Below are 21,099 nucleotides of genomic sequence, written 5' to 3' on the forward strand. Positions count from 1 at the left end.
TTTTCACTCTGGCTTTAACTGGATTAGAACACTAATTCATATAGAATTGAAAGTACAAATATCAGAAAAGTGCCCAGCTTTGCATAGGTGAAGTACCCATAAAGTTCCATTTGAGTTCATGTCATAAGTTAAGATATGCTTCAGGCACTAACTGTCTGCACATTTTAAGTGTATCTGTATTTCAAATAGGTGCAATGAACAGGATGAGAAAACGTATTAACAAAGAAAAAAACTTTCCTCCTTAAATACCGAAGTCCCATGCATCTGCTAACTCAAATTTTCCTTCAAAGCAGGATTCTGTTTTTAAAAAAAACAAAGTTGGGCCCTTTTCAGTGACCACATAACCGTTATCAGCTGCTGGAGTAAATAATGGCCAAACAATGCATGATATAGCTGTTAATTCCCTATCCGAGCTCTGATGGATTTGCTATCCTCATGCTTCTTAGGTGATTATGATCAGCCTTACATATTTGGTGTCATGGAAACCAACTACTGCAGCCTGAAGCAAAGCATTAACTGTTGCAGATGTAATCTTCTGTCACTTTCACACAATTGTAAACTCAGAAGTACTTTTTTGTTCATTTTCACTATTCAGAGTTTTATTATTTTTTTAAAAGAGTAGATGTAGCTGTTTTATTTGATTTGCTTCTTACAGAAGCAATAGCCTGGTTATATACTGCACGGGGCACTTCTGGTGAATTGCATCACATTGATGCAAGTGTATTATTTCAGAAATTTGAATTTATTAACAAAAATAAAAGGATTATTACATTCACACTGGTGTGAACTGTGCACTTTATGATAACTGTGTGATAACTTAGAATATCAATGCATCTGCCAAAAAATTATCCTCAAACAGCCTGGAGCTTTATACATTGTTAATTATTTGCAAGAAGTTCAACACAGCAAGATTCTATTATACTCTTAAATAAATTAGTGAATGCTTACTATTGGGAATGGGTAGCACAACAAGAACAAGAGCTGGAAGAGGATGTTTTTTCTGATATCACCTTGGAATTGAATAAGACCACAGAACCTGCAAGACAACCCAAATGAGACTATATATTATCATCTCAGGAACACAAACCTTAATCAGACTGTTTGTCCACATAAATATTAAGGGATAAGTTTTCATAATGTAAAAGCAACTTGAGGAATGATGCAGAAGGACTGAGACCATATGTAAAATATTTTTTCATATTTGCCACATCCTTACTTCATGGTAAAAAAATTCTGGACGTGATAATCAAGTTCTAGGAGCTCAAGTCGTACACAGTGTTCCGTCTCTTTTACAGGTGGTTTCATGGTTGAGATTGTAAAATTTTGCAATGATCTTCTTATAGTTATTTCACAAAATTTAAATAATATTCCAGGTGTCCATTTAAATAGACATGTGGAGTACCTATTACTTAAGTACATCAAAAATTTAACTGCATGCAATAAACTAGAGTCTAGAATAGAACTAGATCATGATTTTCAATGAGTAGTCTCACAGGTCATCTTAGAATTGACCTGTGAAACCAACTAACTATTTAGATTAATACCAAATTTTGCATAGGCTAATTCTCTCTGTTTTGCAAATGGGAATGATGGTTTGAACTTTTCTCTTCCTGTACTACCCGCCCCACCATTCTTCCTGTACTACCCGCCCCACCATTCTTATTTTTCCTACTTTCCTAAACAGTGCACACGTTTTACACCAACCCTCCAAGCAACAAAAAGGCAATAGAACAGAAAATATTGAGAGACTTAAATCTCATTTTAGTAAGAAACAAATTGCAAAATCCAATTCATTGCACACTTCAAGGTTATCAAAACATATAAACACAATTCATAACCCAAATAACATTCAGAATAAAAAAAAGGTGATTTTTGTCAAACTGCCCATCTTTCAAACTAATCTAATTGTAAATACTGAGATACCTGTTTTTGACCACCAGTTCTTACAATACAATTCAATCACAAATCCACATCAACATAATGCCATTAAATTTATATAAAATTCTCAAAACTGCAATCAAAGCTTTCTAACAGAAGTATGTAGATGCTCATCCAATCAAGGCATCAGAAGGTTTTCAGAAAAGGATGGACCAAGTTATTTATCTCCATGTTTCTAGAAATCATTTAAACTATTCTCAGCAAGTAACCATCATCTTCAAGCAACAGAACACTTTAACAGCCACTCAAATCTGCTTCATGCTATTTGTGCATATCAATTTCACAACTGTGTTTTTTTTTCCCCCTGTATCACCAATTTCCATTGACATTTAAATCAGGAATACAGATTAACTTCTTTAAAATACCAGTCAACTTTTGCCTGCCCGAGGTACAAAATGGGTAAATACTTAATTACCTTCACTGTCAAAAGTGCAGAAATATAGCTTTAAAGAAAATAGCCTGCTGCTTTTACTTTCCCACGGGAAATTAGCACGTTGAAAAATATAAAGCCTGTTCTAAACCTGCACGGACATGCTCTGGGGTTTCTCTTCATCCATTCTGTCACTACTACTGTTAATTATGTATTTACAACCTGTGACATGAATAATGTTAAAACTGTACTGCTACGCTGCTGCTGCCTGTTGAAGATAAATTTTCAGCCCTGTAAGTACATTGCATTTCTTTGATCTTCAATTTTGTTTTGTATTACTAGTGCATGTCAAACGAACTACATGTAGGGGTTACTTATTAATTTGTAACACCTATATTTGAGAATATATGAAACAACAAAAGGGTATTTTTAATTGGTTTGCCTAAATGGGGCATGATTTTCAGCTCTTATATTGACATGAGGTGCATGGTACAAACTTTACTGCTAATACATACCGCGATAAACCCACTGAACACTTTTGTACACTTGGCTCTATTACGACATTGCTAGCTTAATAACTTAAAACTATTTTACACTGGAACAGTTTATAGCTACTAAGCTGGCGTATAATTTTTAACATATTCAAGTTGGCACACTAATTTCAGTATACAGATATGTTTGGCACATTTCCCCTTCCCATGTTTGACAGTTCCAGTCAAATCAAGTGGAAAAAAGCAATGGTGAAGGAAGATTTCTCATGTTCTCATTATAAGGCAGGGAAGAACACAGTTAAAATCCTTCAAGAAATCCTTCACCCCATCCTGTTATCTATGTGTACAAGAAATCAGCTCAGAGTGGGGCAGGAGAAATATACTAATGCAAATACACCACAGATTTTACCATTTCACTGTTACCAAAACAGAATTAATTTTAATCTGATTTTATCTTGTGCAAAGAATGTACATTTTGACATTTTTACCTGTACTACCCCAATGTAACTGCACTGTGTAATGAATTGATCTGTACGATCGGTATGCAAGACAAGTTTTCCACTGTACCTTGGTACAAGTGACAATAATATACCAATACCATATTTAAATAGATCAAAATAAAGTTCTGTTTCCCAAAATGAAAATGGAAGGAAAGACAAAAATCAATTTGGGAGAGAGTTGGATTTACTTTTCTAAAAGTAATTGGAAGTAATTTCTATTTTTGTTAACACTGGTTACAAATTTTGTCCCGAAAAAAAAATAAGTAAAGGTTAGACAAGTGCAGATTGCAATAGTGACTCTATCATCGGAGTTAGCTAGCAAGATAATGATGTTACAATGAAGCTTAGATTGTTTACATACCCGACAGCTCTTAATCTATTTTCTATTTCATTTAAGATTAAACTCTTTTACTGTTGTTTGGACAATTCCAAGCAGAACAATTTATTCCACCCAAACCCATCACTGGGTTTCACTATACAACCTTTACATCCTGGTTTGAAAGTTGTCATACTATTCATGGAAATCAAGGAACAGCTACAAGACAATATTTTGATTGTTCTTACCTTCATACATTGAAATGCTTTCCTACAAACTAGCATAATGGCAGCTGAGGAGTTAACACAATGTGGAACATCAAAGATGCTCTTCATTTCATTCAAAGTTACTAGCAAAGTATGATGTATTTACTCAAATTCACTTCCACAGCAACTAATTGGTCACCTCCTCCCATAAACCACCAAGTGGAATTCTTGATCTAAAACAAAAAGCTGTGTTTAATGCTCCATGAGGATGGTAATGAATCTTGTACTACAATTCATGTCCTACTCGTTCTCCTTAAACCACACAGTATAAACAATCGTGTCTACAGAAACCTCAAATGGTTCAATTCAATCATGGGCATCGAGGAAGGAATTTCGGAAGAAACAGCTGGAAATCTGTTCTCACTTACACTGAAATGCTAGCTCGAAGTTTCTGGACATCTTTGGACTTCTTGATTTCTTCCTTGCAGAGGGAGAGCAACTGTTTAGCAAAGTAGTGGCTGAGAAACAAATAGAAACAGAACATCAAATATACAGAGGAACTGTGTGCTATCTTCAGTGTAAAACCACTGTACCATTATTTCGGAGGGCATTTTCACTTATACATGTCCTTTTGTCAAGACATTTCCTTTAATCAGAATTGATCCAAAAATAGCCAAACTGGAAAAATGTTGGCAATGGAACAAGTGTTAAGCTGCAAAGAAAGGGTGGAGGGGAAGAAAGACAAAAGGAAAAGAGGATCATAGTGGGAAGGCAAGAGACATTAAATGGCAAGAGATCTGATACTGCAAAAGCAAAAGAGATGTACTGATGCGATGTTGAGAAACAAAAGATGGGATCCATAAGAGGTGTGCATGGGAACTACAGAATCATTATTTGAAATGAGTACAAGTCTATGACCATTTTCTGCCATCTAAATAGTACAATTAACATTGTTACAGCTGGAGAGCTCTGGATATTGGGAAGGGAGGGGGTAAAAGAGCACGTTTTGCATTTACTACAAAGTAATTTATTTTTCAATTTAGCATACAGTATTTGTTATTCATGGTGAGGCTTTCTCTACAATAGCAAGACAAAATACAGACTAGATGACTACATCAAGGAGCACCTTAGTTCAGTCTGCAAATGTTTTCTTCCCTCTCAGGCTCCTAAATCCTTTTCACTTTAATTCTCTATTCTACTTTGGGTTACTATTATGGTACTTCAAAAAACACACAACTGGTAATGGGCATGGCTTGTTTTACCATATCAAAAGATTCCAGTGATTCCTGGAAGTACTTACTAGGAGAATCACTCCAAGATAAGTTTCAAATAATTCAGAGCTCTACAGTGACTGATCACAGTTCATCATTGACTGCAAAGTCCTGAGCCATTTTTCCGTGACTCCATAATTATACATCAAGTGCTTGGGTCAGGAAATAAATGGGTAATAGGGAATGCCAACAGATTTCCCATTTAAATATGAGGTCACCATTCCATTTAGAATGGTTGTCAACCCTATACTTCCCTGTTCCCTTCCTCCCTCCCTCCCTCCATCTTGAAGACCAGCATCCCATCTTTTGACCAGGCACATTACAGACTTCTGAACTCAACATGCTGTAACAAAAGCAATTAATTGTCCATAAACCAAACAATGTACTAGCTTCCAGAAGGAGTTTAGAGGCTAAATAGTAAGCTTATAGCTTACAAAAGAATTCAAACTATTGCAAGAACAGATAAACCATTGAACTGCAGGTCTCTTTCACATCATAAACCACTTTATTTTGCTTTCATGCTGTTGTAAGTTACTGTCCTGACTTTATGCAACAGATTGGTCTATCAATTTAATTGATAAAAAAAATTAAACATTAAAAATAATCATTGGGTTCCCTGATGCTGCAGTGTATTAATTCAGTATGTACCACGCTACTAAACTACACAAGACCAGAAATTTCTGATCCCTGTTCTCTGATGAGTCAGCTGGTGTGGCAATGGTTCAATAAACTGTATGACAGTCATAAAAGTCAATATTTATAACAAGAAACAAAATTTAAAAAAATCAGTGACTGTTGATAACCACCCACTGTACCCTACTGGAAAGTGCAAGTGTAGGCCCCTTGAAGTCACGTACTTACTGTCAGAGCGTCAACAACTCCTCCCCCTCCCCATTCTCCCTGTGGTAGCCCCCACCCACATCCAACTTCCAATTTCCACCTGATCACGCTCCATCACTTTTGTGCCACACCCCTAACACCGGATCTGTTGCCCCAATTCCACTCACCTGAATGCTTCAATTACCCCACATCCTTCACAATATCCGGAAGCTGATCGCTTCCTTGATTCTCCTACAAGACTGTTAGTAGGATCCTGCCTTTGGTTCCTGTTCAAACTCACCTAACAACCTTCGTGGCCACACTCCCTACCAACCAGCCTTCTTCCAATCTAGCAAACTGACTTTTGTGACTCCTGACCCAAATCCCTGCTAACCTTTGGGTCCACCTAGTTAAATAATCTCTCCCGGCTGTCCCCTCCACTGACCTCCCTGACCCAGGTCCTACCCCTCCTGTTGCCCTGAACAGCCCATGACCTCCCTGGCCAGAAACCCTCCACCGACTTCAATACCCTAATCCCTACCAACCTCCCTGGCCCAAAGTCTCCACAGACCAATCTTTTTGAAATTCACCAACTTGAAATATTAAGTCATGTTTCCCTCTACCCAATGCCCTGGCCCAGCTGCACTATTCCCTAGCCCAACCCATCTATCTGTATGGCTGGCCCAAGTCCTCTAACAATCTCCCTGGCCTAGGCCCTACCATCTTGCCAGTATGAACCTCCTCCTAATCCTGGCCTGATGACCTCCCTTCCAATCACCAACCCAGCCCCTGACCCTTCCTCACTGCAATACCCTAACCCAGAAAGACTAACACAATTTTCTTGCTTGCATCATAATGGCAAAGCATGCAAATGAAGAGCTAAAATCCAGTCAGAGCACAAAAAACTCTGGGTCTTGTTGCTGAATTTTTCTGTGACAAACTTTTAATAGGAAGAAAAGACTGGAAGTGAAAGTCGAAAGCTAATGAGCAAAATATTAAATAAGAATAGTTAGACACAAGAAGTCAAGATAGCATAAATTAAATGGTCTGAATGCAGTAAACTAATCAAGAACTTTGAGCAAGATGAAGCAGGAATGAAAGGATATACTGAGACACAAGAGATTCTGCAGATGCTGGAACCTGGAGGAACACACACAAAATCATGGAACTCAGCAGGTCAGGCAGCATCTATGGAGAGAAACATTTCGGCTCGAGACCTTTCGTTCGGACTGGAAAGGAAGAGGGCAGAAGCCAGAATAAGAAGGTCAGGGGGATACGGATTAACAGAGGTAACAAAACTGCATTACAACATTCCTCACATCCTCAGATCGTGTTTAAATTCATTTCTGCAAATACGTGTTAACAGTTAATTTGATTTATTTACTATTTTAACATTCCTTCTTTAGGATACCTTCCTGTACCACTTCCCTATGGCTGGTAAGGTAAATAATCAGGACCAAGAACAACTATGCTGCATTGTCTTTGTACATCATAGTACAAGGCCTTAATTTCCTTTGTCAATCACCCACTCCAAATAAGCTTTAGAGAAAAAGTGGTGGGTTGTTAATATATGAAATGTATCAAGTTGCACTTTGATGGCAGTTGAGAAAATTCTGTAGGTTGAAAAGGCAAAATTCCTACAAAAACAATCTGCACCAAGAAAAAAAAGAACAGGCTTATCCCATTTTCCTTTTCCTTGAATTAAGGACATGTGTGCCCTGAATACAGGCCATCTACTTAAAAGGTAAGCAGTATGTCAATTAAATCTTTTCTGGCATGGCCCAGGGTGGTCTCTAAAATAAGAGTAGAACGTGTTGCCACAAGTTAGGGCTCAACAGTTTTCAGTCCTTTGAAAACTAATGGCAACAATATGTGGAATCTTAGAAATCATTTCCTTAATTGATCAGGGAAAAAACAATTTTATGAGTTGTCCCTCATAAAACAGTTATAGTTGGCAAATCTTATATCACGTTTGGCTTTCACTTGAAACTTTTATCACATATGGCTAACTTAAAACATCTGCAGAAATTAGTGATAACATTAGATAAGTATATTGTCAGTTACATCCATACAATTGGGCCTCTCCAGTCAGCTGGGAGGTGGCTTTCCGCTGGAAAACTGCACTGGGGACCCACTGGAAGAAAGAACATGCTTGAAGGGTAGGTGACTGGTGAGATGGGATGGCTCACAAATCAGAGGAAGGCTTCACCACCTTGACTCTGTACACATAAACTTCACAGTGAAATGTTCAATTGTATTTGAATGATAGGAATTTTTATGCTGACTTAAATAGTAATGTTCAAAACTAAATGTATGTTTTACAGGTTTCATTACTTCAAAGCTCAAACATCTGTCAAATATATAAACAGACATTTAGAAAACAACTAATGTTATTTCCCTCATGTGATGCAACAGTCTCCATGCTCATACTTAATAAAACACTGTAAACTATTCAATTGCCCTGGTGTTCAAGATTCATACTTGTAAAGTTAAATTAGTACAAATAAATTGTTTTTCTCAGTAACAATTCATTTAAAATCTACAGCTTATGGAGACAAGATTTAAGTAAATTCTTAATTATCAGAAACAAAGATAGTAATTTTTTATTTAGTTGTACAGAACTTTCAGAATAGGTTCTCCTCCTGTCTGTGCTTTACACTGGAATTTATCCAGTGTTCCAGAGAACAGCTTCAAGATACAAATGTTGTACATCAGCATCTACGTCAATCACATAGAATATTTTAGCATACTATCTGGGACTGCATGGTGTCATATTTATTAAACTTATGTTGCAGTGCTGTTCTGTAACGATTTACTTGGAGGTGCTCAATAATAAATTCTGGTAGTAGTGGAATCTTGTTCAAGAACTCCATCTGATGCCAAAATTAAGAAGTACTTTTGGTAGTTTAAGGACACAAAACAATGGCAAAGTAGCACAAATTCAAGTGGCACAACACTCACCGTAAACCCTATTTTTATAACTGTTTCAAAATATCATGAAAAAATGTTCAAAGACTGAACCAATAAAAGGTCATAAACTGAGAAAAGAATGAATCTGTAAAATACCAATAGACCTTTGTCTCTTATGATAAATACCTTTCATCTGCTGTGAAAATATCAAAGCATCCATTAGCCAGCATCTGGTCAAGCATCTTCAACAGAGGGATGGACACCCTGAAAATTATTGATAATGTGGAAGGAAGAGGAAACTTAGAAATGAATCTTTGTATTAAAGATATTTAAAACTGCAAACTCTAAAAGTTTAACATTTTTCAGAATAAATAATTCACAATTTGGTGACTCATTAGCATTTGGAGAAAAACATCAAAAGGTGGAACAGAATGTTGTAATGACCATAAAAACAGCTGGAAAATGCAAGGTCCCCAGGTTGCGATGTTCTATCAGTCACCAACCCAAAAGCACCATATATGGTTGTGTAGATTTTATATGTCAGTCACGCTAAAAGGCATTTCCCTCCATTATCTCCAGCAATTACAGGGAATGGAGATTGTGGTGGTGGTGGTGTAGAAGGCAGTGGATTGAAGGTGGAAGGAAAGTCAACTTGGGGGAAGGAAAGTATCACCCAGGTTGGGAGCAAGGTTGGAGGGTGTGTAATTTGTGGAAAGTGGAATGAATCCCAAGATGGAAATGCTTGGAAAGCAGTCATTTAGGCAGCCTGTTAGAGAATGGAATGATGGAAAGATAATGGGATGGGGGAAAAATTGAGGGGGGGGGAGGGGGAAAAATTGAGGGGGGGGGGAGGGGCAAGAGGTCTGTAACAATAAGCAATTCAAGTGGTAATTTATCTGGAGAGGATGATGTTGTCTCGGACTCCCTGGCAGGCAGTACCCCAGATCAGGTTGAGCGCTTTTAGTTAAAACAGGCCTCAAACTTGCAACTGAGACCAGCTTGAGTGCAAGGCATGCAGAGGCCAGTAAGTGCAGAAGAATTTTGTGCAAGTAAATTCAAAACAAGTGTTGTTTACCAACCAGTATGAAATTTTCATTTTGTTGTGATCGTCAGGGGACACGATGTGTCAATATATTGAAGACCATGAAGCCTTGATCATTGCCTGGGTAAAACTGTCAAAGATCTGGCAGTGCAAGGCATACTAAAAGTATATTTTCCAAATAGCAAGTGAACCATTCACGTTTACAACTATTTTCCTACCTGTCATTATGTAAATTGTCCTTAAAGATTTGTATTAAGGTTCCACAAAACTTATTCATGGCTTCTAGATCATTGTGAATTGTTTTGAGATGGTCAAAGAGTGACTGAGCTGAATATCGCACCTAAAATAGAAAGCAAACAGTGCAAAGTAAGATTCTAAAAACATATCATGTTATAAAACTTAGTTCATTGTAACTTTTAAGCATATTTAGGTCAGATGCCAATCACTGATGACATTGCTTTTTTTTTATTATGTAGACTCAACTAAGCAAAACAGAATGCAAGTAACATTCTACTCTTGTAGAATATAGTGAAATAATGAAAAATATTACAAACTGAGTAAAACCATACTTCTTTATATTCCACTTCTACAGTGTTTGGGATTCATACTTGTAGAGTTAAATCACATGTAAAAGTTGCTCTCATACACATCTGTTCCATTTCCTGTATTTGCCCTCTCCTCCCATTGAGAGCAAGGAAAGTTGTCCTTATCTTCTATCCCACCAGGCACCACATTCACCATCCTCTGTAATTTCCACTTTCCAACGAGATGCTACCATCAGGCACATCTTTCAGCCCTCCAAAGAGACTCTCTAAAGCTCAGGTTCATTCTTTCATCTCTACCAATAACCACACTCCTCTTCTCAGCACCTTCCTATGCAAATGTAGGAGATGCAACATCTGCCTTTTTAGCTCTTCTCTTCCCATCATCCAGGTATTCAAACTTGCCTTCCAGGTGAATCAATAACTCACTTGCATTCCTTCTAACAGCTGGATGGGAAGAGCATTGGACAGTAGCCATTGTTCCCCAAGATCCATCCTTCTGGGCAGTGCCAGTTGCTGAAAATGTCTGGCAGTGTGAATCACTCATGATAAAAGGATCATGTGTGCTTCCTGGAAGCATGGAATTAATTATGAGGAAATTCTTTGTGTGATGTGCAGTGAGCTGCACATTGAGGGGATTGGTAACATTTCCTGTTGATGAAAATGCCAGATTATTAAGGGAAGCCTTAATGGACACACAAATGCAGTCAACAGCTGCCTGCGCTCAGGGGAAGCAAGCAGTGCTGGTTAATCCCAATGTCCAAAATGCCATTTATTCTTTGCCAGCTTCAAAGTAGGTCAAATCATTTCTTCAGGAATAGCGAGACTGTTGACCTCCCTAATGGAACAGTGAACAGTAAATTGAGAGATATGATGAATCTGTTGCAGTTGCTTGTAAAGATCCTGTGGTAAGGCATTTGAAAGTCAATGTGACCTTGAGCTCCTCAGGGTGACCTGTTCATGCATGAGAGCTTGGTTGCAGGTCTGCTTGCAACATTTCACTTATCTTGGCGACAAGAGCTTTGGAAAAGTTGAACCTGCAAAAACAGTTCTCAGATAAATTAAAATGGCATGTGCACAATTTGTGGGAGTCATTTCTTCACTAATGAGCACATCCTTGCATCCTGCCAAGATGTCTCAGACGCACCATGACTGGCTAGTCACCATTGAGACACTCATTGCAATGAAATGGTTAAAAAAAAGTCCCTATTGGCTTTGGTGCACTCAATGAACTTTGAAAGGTGTTTTGATGGGTGTCTGGTCAGGTATCCCTTGAAGAGACTTTTGAAATCTAGATGTCACTGGTAAAGCCAGCATTTATTGCCCATCCCTAATTGCTCTTGAGTGGCGGTGAGCCGACAACTTGAAATGCTGCAAATCATGTGTTGAAGGTATGCCCAAAGTGCTTTAGGGAAAGGTTTAGACCCAGCGGCAATAAAGGAATGGTGATATATTTCCGAGACAGGATGGTGTGCAACTTGGATGGCAACCTGCAGATGGCGGTGTTCCCCTGCTCTTGAGCACCCGAGGTGCTATCGGAATAACCTAGGCAAGTAACTGCAGTACGTTTTGTAGATCATGCACACTGTACCCACTGTCTGCCAGTAGGAGGAGGAAATTATTATTTTTGATGGTTTATGGTGCCATTCAGATGCAGGGTCTCAACCTGAAATATCAACTGTTTCCCTCTACAGATGCTGCCTGACCTGCTGAGTTCCTCCAGCAGTTTGTTTTTTAATTACTGTAATTGTACTGACTATTCCACAACTGCTGCATGTTGTAACTTTGATCCAATCCATGTCAACAGGGGTGGAAATGGGCATTATATAAGTTGACACATTGAGGACACATCTGATGCCATTAAAGAAAGGTGCACAAAGTGCACAGTTTATGGAAATGCCAAGTCCAATTTTCCAATGTTTCCAATTTCACCAGTAAATAGTGTTTGGATTAAATTGATTTTTGTGCAATTTGTAGTGACTCACCATCCAAGCAAGCGAACCAGCTTGGCGGTCGGGTTGCACGTCGTCGGAGTGGCGAGGCCCAAGATGGCATTGGGCCTTCCTCTTCCCCGAGCGACGGGGAGAACCTGCATGCGGGAAAAGTTCGATGACGTAGTGCATACGTCATTTCCGTTTTCGGTGGGCGGGAACCGTTCCCCTTAAAAGGCCCGCGCAAGGCGGGAAAATAAATCAGTTTTTGTTCTGCAGCCCACCGACTAGTGTCTTGCTTTCACATCATGGTAGCAGCCGCTACATTGGCGACCCCGATGGTCCACATGGATTTTGGACCCACACAATGGACGACAACGCAGCAGCCAACGCAGTGGCACTCAAGCTGCCCACCTTTTGGACGCTTCGGCCCAGCATCTGGTTCGACCAGGCTGAAGCACAATTCCAACTATGGCAGATCACCTCCGACTCCACAAAGTACTACCATGTGGTCAGCTCTCTGGACCAGGAGACAGCCGCCCAGGTCGGAGACTTCATCCAGTCTCCTCCAGAGGAGGATAAGTACCCAGCTTTCAAAGACCTTCTTATTCAGACCTTCGGCCTCTCCCATCGCGAGCGCACCGGCTGCCTGCTTCATCTTGATGGCCTGGGGGATAGATCCCCATCGGCCCTAATGAACGAGATGCTGGCCTTGGCTGAGGGACACAAGCCTTGCCTAATATTCGAACAGGCCTTCCTTGAACAACTACCCGATGACATTCACCTGCTGTTGGCCGACGCCGATTTCAGCAACCCACGTGAGGTAGCTGCCCGGGCAGATGTCCTGTGAAAGGCCAAATGCGAGAGCGGGTCGTCTGTTGGCCAAATCATCAGGCCGTGAGCCCAATGCCTACCTAAACCAGTCCCAGCAACTGAGCGACCACACCCCAAAAACACAGACGACGGCACTGGTGACCAGCTGTGTTTCTACCATCAGAGGTGGGGCGCAGAGGCCCGTTGATGCCACCTACCCTGCAAGTTTCAGGGAAACGCCAGGGCCAGCCGCCGCTGATGGCTATGGCGGCTGGCCGCCAACACAGCCTCCTATTCGTTCGGGACAAGCAGTCTGGGCATCGTTTCCTTGTCGATACTGGAACAGAGGTCAGTACTTTGCCCCCGACTGGCCATGACACTCGTAACAGGCAACAAGGTCCTGTACTCAATGCCGCAAACGGCACAACGATACGGACTCTCGGTACCTGTACAGTTCAATTACAATTCAGCGACAGCCGTTTTACCTGGAACTTTACCCTTGCCACCGTCGCCCGGCCACTCCTGGGAGCCGATTTCCTTCGGGCCCACAGCCTGTTAGTCAACCTGCGAGGGAAGCAGCTAGTGCACTCCAGAACTTTCCAAATCTACCCCCTGGGAGAAGCCAGACTACCAGTTCCGCGCCTGGACTCCGTTTCCCTGTCTGGCAACGAGTTCACCAAGCTCCTAGCTGAGTTCCCATCGGTTCTGGCACCTCAGTTTACAAATTTGATGCCCAAACACAGGGTGCAGCACCACATCATTACCACAGGGCCACCCCTTCATGCCCGAGTACGACGACTACCTCCAGACAAGCTCCGCCTGGCAAAGGAAGAGTTCCGCCGTATGGAGGAGCTGGGGATCGTTCGCAGGTCAGAAAGCCCCTGGGCCTCCCCCCTGCACATGGTCCCCAAAGCCACCGGCGGGTGGAGGCCCTGCGGCGACTACCGCAGGCTGAATGACGCCACCACCCCAGACCGCTACCCCATCCCTCACATCCAGGACTTCACGGCGAACCTACACAGGGCCCACATCTTCTCCAAGGTGGACCTCATCCGGGGATACCACCAAATCCCGGTCCACCCTGACGACGTCCCCAAAACTGTGCTTATCACTCCATTTGGCCTCTTCGAATTCCTTCGAATGCCGTTCGGCCTTAAGAACGCCGCGCAGACTTTCCAGTGGCTGATGGACGCGGTAGGGCGAGACCTGGACTTCATGTTCATTTACATAGATGACATACTAATCGCCAGCCGTGACCGCCAAGAACACCTTTCCCACCTCCGCCAACTGTACTCCCGTCTCCGTGATTTCGGCCTCACTATCAACCTGGACAAGTACCAATTCGGACTTGACTCTATCAATTTCTTCGGCCACAGAATCAACAGCGAAGGAGCAACACCCCTACCCGCCAAGGTAGACGCTATCTGCCATTTTGCCCGTCCCAACATGGTCAAAGGCCTGCAGGAATTCCTGGGGATGGTCAACTTTTACGCCCTTTGTCCTCGCTGATGTCTGGCAAGGGCAAGGACACCGCCTGGAATGACAAGGCTGCGGCTGCCTTCGTTAAGGCCAAGGACACCCTGACAGATGCCATGATGCTGGTACACCCTAGGACAGACGCCCCAACCGCCCTCATGGTGGACGCATCCAACACCACGGTTGGAGTACTGGAACAACTAGTCGAAGGCCGTTGGCAACCCCTGGCATTTTTCAGCAGGCACCTTAGACCACCCGAACTGAATACAGCGCTTTTGATCAGGAACTTCTAGCGCTGTACCTAGCGGTCCGGCATTTCCGGTACTTTTTAGCAGGCAGGCCTTTCACCGACCATAAGCCTTTGTCCTTCGCCTTCTCCAAGGTCTCTGATCCATGGTCAGCAGCGACATTTGTCCTACATTTCCGAATTTACAACGGATATCCAACATGTCTCCAGAAAGGACAATGTCGTTGCTGACGCGCTTTCCAGACCCACCATCCACAGCCTGTCCCTGGGTGTCGACTACACGGCCCTGGCTGACGCACAGCAAGCCGACGATGAGCTGCCCAGCTACAAAACCGCAATCTTGGGCCTGCAGCTCCAAGATTTCTTAGTCGGTCCAGGTCAGCGGACCCTCCTTTGCGACATCGCAACAGGTCAACCCCGCCCTATAGTTCCTGCAGCCTGCCAGAAACACGTTTTCAACTCAGTACAGGGGTTGGCGTACACGTCCATCAGATCGACTGTTCGACTGGTCGCCAGCAAGTTCGTCTGGCATGGCCTGCGCAAACAGGTCAGTGAGTGGGCCAGGGCTTGTCCACACTGCCAGACATCAAAAATCCAACGACACACCAAGGTCCCGCCACAGCAGTTCAAGTCTACCCATAGAAGGTTCGACCACATCCACGTCGACCTCGTTGATCCTCTGCCAGTTTCAAGAGGAGTCCGGTACCTCCTTACCATCGTGGACCAGTTCATGAGGTGGCCAGCGGCAATCCCTCTGTCCGACATCACGACTGATTCCTGCGCCCGGGCGCTGCTCACAACTTGGATCTCACGTTTTGGTGTTCCGGCCCACATCACTTCAGACAGGGGCACCCAGTTTACCTCCAGCCTCTGGTCTGCATTAGCGAACATGCTAGGGACACAGCTGCGCACCACCACGGTCTACCACCCTCAATCAAACGGGTTGGTGGAACATTTCCAATGCCATCTAAAATCAGCCCTGATGGGCCACCTGAAGGGTCCTAACTGGGTTGACGAACTGCCTTGGGTCCTGCTTGGCATACGCACAGCCCCTAAGATCTCCACACTTCGTCAGCTGAACTCGTGTATGGGGCGCCCCTGGTCGCCCCAGGGGATTTCATACCCGCCCTTCGGGGCCAAGAGGAACAACCCACGGCAGTCCTGGATAGACTGTGCGAGAGGCTCGGCAGCTTGGCACCGATTCCCACTTCGTGGCATGGTCAAGCCCCATCCTGTGAGCCCAAGGAATTACAAGACTGTAAGTTCATTTTCGTTCACAGGGGCACACCCCAGGCACCGTTGCAGCGACCATACGAGGGGCCATTCCGGGTCATCAGGAATAATGGTTCCACCTTTATCTTGGACATCGGGGGCAAGGAAGAGGTCTTCACGATGGACGGCCTCAAACCGGCCCATTTAGATCTACAACAACTGGTCGAGGTCCCAACACTGCGATGCAGAGGCCGACCTCCTAAGCAACGGCTATCACAGCCCGCAAACCTTGGCGACCGTATTGCTGGTTCTGGGGGTGGGGTGGGGGGGGAGGGGGTGGTTGTTTGTGTAGTGACTCACCGTCCGAGCAAGCGAACCGGCTTGGCGGTCGGGTCGTGTGTCGTCGGAGCGGCAAGGCCCAAGATGGCGTTCGGCCTTCGTCTTCCCCGAGCAACGGGGAGAACCCGCGCGCGGGAAAAGTTTGATGATGTAGCGCATATGTCATTTCCGTTTCCGGTGGGTGGGAACCGTTCCTCTTAAAAGGCCCGCGCAAGGCAGGAAAATAAATCAGTTTTTGTTCTGCAGCCCACCGACTAGTGTCTTGCTTTCACATCGCGGTAGCAGCCACTACAAATTCATATTCATTTTCTAGAGATTCACTGATTCAACAAAAGTATTTACTGAAAGTTTTAACCAGCATTTCAGTTTGCTTTCCTTAATGATCCTCCTCTCTTCATGTTCTCAACAAATTGTCAACCTGGCAGTATAATCAAAGGAACTATCTGCTAGATGTAATGTTATTGTATGCATTTACCTACCGTAGATTCAGTAAGCCCTCCTACCGATACTGTGAGACCCAACAAAACACGGTACTGGTAAGCTGGGAGCCCTAGAAGTTTTGTGATTGGAGGAAAGGCTTGAGAGGGCGCGCTCCAATTCAGTGTTTCAAGTTCTGATCTGGAATTAAATAATAAAGTGTTTGATTCTGGGTACTACATTAGATCAAACTCAACACGACAACTCGTATTTTTGTTGCCAATTTCTAAGCTTCCCTCAACTACCTATTTTCATCTCCTCCCTTCCCTTCCTCAACTTCTCTATTTCCACTTCTAGGATAGTCCATCAACCAATATTAAATAGAACTGTACTGAATCCCAGTGCTACACTGGATTGTACTTCTGCACATATTGTTTCCTGGAAGAATTCTATTCCATTCTGCCAGTTTTTCTGTCTTCATTGCATCTTTCTGACAACCCTATCTAACCACCAGTACTTTCATACATATGTTCTATTTTCCTCAGCACCATAGTCAACAAGGCCCACGAATAAGTCTGCTCCATTTCCTGCTCCTACTCTGACCCCTTCCCCTCCAATCCTTCCTCTCAAAGCCACAAGAGTTTACCTTATTGACATTTCACTCTCCAAGCCTCCATATTCAATGTTTTAATCTCTATTAGTTCCATGACTACTGCCACTGCCAAACATATTTCTCCTTCCCATTTTATCATTCCTTGGTGACCCCTGATTCACTGATTCTAATACAACTACTGCAACCAAACACAAGCTCTCCTACCCATGGTACCCACTTTGCAAACATCTGAGGTCCAACATACATATTTTTTTAACTGCTGTACTCAAACTCCCTCGGGCTATAAACCCTTTTCTCAGGTAAAACAGCAATTTACTTATACTTCTTACAATTTAGAATAGTGCATTCACTGCATATAAATCAGGCGTATCTAATACAGAGTAGCGATTACAGAACATCTTCACTCTGTATACAGATATGATCTCCAGCTTCTGGTTGTCTATCAACTCAATTCTCCTTCTGTTTCCCACTATGACTTTCTGTTCACCACTGCCTACAATGTTCCAATGAAGCACAACTAGATTCGAGAAACAGCAAATCATTTTTCAATGAAATACATTATAGCCTTCTAGGCTCAACATTGATTTCAGATAATATTTCTCTTATTTTATATTACTCCTATTTTCTAATGACACAGAAGGAGGCCATTGAGCCTACCGGGTCTATGCTGGCTCTCACCACATTCCCATTAGTTCCATTCTCCCACTTATTTCCCTGTGACCTATTCTCTCTCACATGCCCATCAATTCCCCACTGATTCTCCTGCCACCCACTTGCACTAGGGGTATTAACAGTAACCTACAACATCTTTGGGATGTGTGTGGAAACCAGAGCTCCCAAGGAAGCTCGTGCAGTCACTGAGATAAAGTGAAAGCTCCACACAGACAGTATTCTAGGTCAAGATCAAGCCCGGACCAATAGAGTTGTGTGGCAGCAGCACTAACCACTGTGCCAGTATGGCTCTGCTAATCCTATTTACACTTAATCTAGACATATCCATTGTTTCTTTAGAACAAAAAGACCAGATGCTCGAAATCTGAAATAAAAATAGAAAATTCTGGAAATATTCAGCAAGTCAGCAGAATCCTGAGGGTTTCGGTGGGAGGTCATCAGCCTGAAAACATTAACTCTTGTTCTCTCCCAATAGAAGCTACCTGACCTAGTGAATATTTCAAGCATATCCTTTGTTTCTTTACATGTCTCATTAATGCTATCTCCATTCCTTGGATCATCATCCCTTTTGTCATTTAATCTCTACTACCTTCCACCTATCACAATCCTTCACTTTTGATCTTTCCTCTATTCCTTATTTGTCTCCATATCTTAAATCTTGCTTTATCTTTACTACTTCCCAGTTCTGATGAAAGCTCAGCAATTGAAACATTAACTTAGTTTTCCTTAAATAAAAATGCTGCCTAACCTGAAGACTATTTCCAGTATTTTCTGCTTTTATTTAGGATTTCCAGCACCTGCAGTATTTTGCTTTAGTGATCTTTAATTTTACATAGATTTGGGTTATATGCAATTATTATACCTCCATAAACTGCTGCAATAGGTTTACAAATAGCTGGTGCACCAGTTCTTAAAAACTCACCGTGGAAAAATGTTCTCTAGCTCCTCCCGGTGTGGAACATGTGGGACTGCAGGGTTATCAAAGTGTAACATTTGAAGAAAAACGGAGCCCGCGTGTGCTCGGAATCTATCGATCTTCTCAGCTGACAATTGAGCCAAGTAGCACATCATTTGTCTACAACTGCACAGAAGTGGAAAGATGTGAACATCAACACTACGTAAGTCCCTGCTCTTAAAAAAAAATTAACCACAATCACTTAAATACTTCATATTTCTAAGCGTAAATGCCTATATTCCAACAGTGACTACATTTCAAAATACTTAATTTTTCTAATGCACTCTGGGTCATGAAAGACACTCACTAATGTATAGAGCTACGAGAAGCCTAGATTAAGAGAATGGACCTACTTCCTTTGGTGCAAGAGTCAAGAACCAGGAGGCATAGATTTCAAGTAATTAGTAGAAGTATTCAAAGGGAGATCATGAAAAAAAATGGGGGTGGGAAGAGTCTGAAATTCATTGAACATAGAACATTACAGTACAGGACAGGCCCTTCGGCCCATGATGTTGTGCCGACAATTTAGCCTGTTCTAACATCTATCTAACCCTTCCCTCCCACACAGACCTCCATTTTTCTATCATTCTTGTGGCTACCTAAGAGTCTCTTAAATGTCCCTAATGTATCTGCCCCCACAACCTCTGCCGGCAGTGCATTCCAAACACCCACCACTGTCTGTGTAAAAGAACTTACCTCCAACATCCTCCCTATATCTTCCTCCGATCACCTTAAAATTATGCCCCTCATGTTAGCGATTTTCACCCTGGGAAAAAGTCTCTGACTGTCCACTCGATCTATGCCTCTTATCATCTCGTACACCTCTATCAAGTCACCTCTCATCCTCCTTCTCTCCAAAGAGAAAAGCCCTGGCTCGCTCAACCTACCCTCATAAGGCATGCTCTTCAATCCGCACAGCATCCTTGTAAATCTGCAGTGCATCCTCTCTGAAGCTTCCACATCCTTCCTATAACGAGGCAACCAGGACTGAACACAATACTCCAAGTGTGGTCTGACCCGAGTTCTATAGAGCTGCACGTTACCTCGCGGCTCTTGAACTCAATACCCCGACTAATGAAGGCTAACACACCATACGCCTTCTTAACAACCCTATTGACTTGGAAGTACTTGAGAATCTGTGACCTACAGGCTATGAACCTAATGCTGGAGGGCATGATTAGGTTGGATAGCTTTTTCTCAATCAGCAATGGCTTAATAGCCTTCGCTGGGTCACATTTTTTTAAAATATAATAACAGCATGGTTGCAAGAAAGGGAAAAGAGCAGACTTTAAGTTTATAATGGATCTTTCACTGTTTCAGATGTAATAAAGGCTTCAAAACCAATAGAATTTTTCAGGTGTAGTCATCATTGTTATGTGGAAAAGCAACAGGCAATTTGTAAAAATTTCAACTGTGACCTTATTATCTGTCAGAATCCTTGACACAGTTGCAAACATAAATGAATGCAGCGATATTATTAATTGGATCAACATTAACTAACGTATTCAGAAGCTCTTGGACACAACCATTCTAGATGAGTTAAAATATGGTCAGTTCTTGCAGTCCCTTGCATCTTTTAAGAATTACTATGCCGTGCATAGCTGATGATCTAAGAGTAGATAAACTGTACACTATTTTGACAGAACTGCCAAGCACAGATAGACAAAAAGATATTAAAAATGTTGAATTTAATATCAAACTTTACCTATTTTCAATTATGTTTAATAATAACTGGATCCACTGAATAATTTTGTACTCACTTATCAGGAGAAATGAGCTGAGGATGAGTCTGCACCAACAGTATCGTTAGTTCCATCAAGCTTGTCATAGCAGCTTCACGTACCCTAAATAAAAAAAATCATGAAACAATTATTGAACTCTGAGTAACATTCACCTGCTTCAGAACTAATTGAGAAACAAGTGAAGGGTAAGATTAATCTCATTGTCTGCATGAAACATCCAAACTCAGATGCCAACCTCATGAAGTCTTGTGAAACAGACCACTAAAGAAATCTGACA

At 42.2% G+C, this 21,099-nt stretch overlaps 1 protein-coding gene and 1 long non-coding RNA gene across 5 annotated transcripts in view; one reads left to right on the forward strand and one right to left on the reverse strand.

Moving 5' to 3' along the window:
• Window positions 1-21,099, reverse strand: part of tbcd (tubulin folding cofactor D) — a 202,840-nt gene that overhangs the window by 12,458 nt on the left and 169,283 nt on the right. For both annotated transcript variants that reach the window (XM_052033297.1, XM_052033298.1), the window contains 7 exons: window positions 20,841-20,924; window positions 19,048-19,206; window positions 16,903-17,041; window positions 10,082-10,203; window positions 9,008-9,085; window positions 4,250-4,339; window positions 949-1,036 (listed from right to left, as the gene is read on the reverse strand). In XM_052033297.1, the coding sequence (XP_051889257.1) occupies window positions 949-1,036; window positions 4,250-4,339; window positions 9,008-9,085; window positions 10,082-10,203; window positions 16,903-17,041; window positions 19,048-19,206; window positions 20,841-20,924 (760 nt within the window). The remainder of the gene's footprint in view (window positions 1-948; window positions 1,037-4,249; window positions 4,340-9,007; window positions 9,086-10,081; window positions 10,204-16,902; window positions 17,042-19,047; window positions 19,207-20,840; window positions 20,925-21,099) is intronic.
• The window catches only part of LOC127580094 (uncharacterized), a 28,301-nt gene continuing 9,746 nt past the window's right edge, over window positions 2,545-21,099 (forward strand). For 2 of the 3 annotated variants that reach the window (XR_007957782.1, XR_007957780.1), the window contains exons 1-2: window positions 5,823-7,200; window positions 19,068-19,243. This is a non-coding gene — a long non-coding RNA (uncharacterized LOC127580094). Of the gene's footprint in view, window positions 2,602-5,822; window positions 7,201-19,067; window positions 19,244-21,099 lie in introns of those variants that run through there. The other variant, XR_007957781.1, reaches the window with a different exon arrangement.

The sequence above is a fragment of the Pristis pectinata genome, chromosome 18 (genome assembly GCF_009764475.1).
Source record: "Pristis pectinata isolate sPriPec2 chromosome 18, sPriPec2.1.pri, whole genome shotgun sequence".
NCBI classification, from domain to species: Eukaryota; Metazoa; Chordata; class Chondrichthyes; order Rhinopristiformes; family Pristidae; genus Pristis; species Pristis pectinata.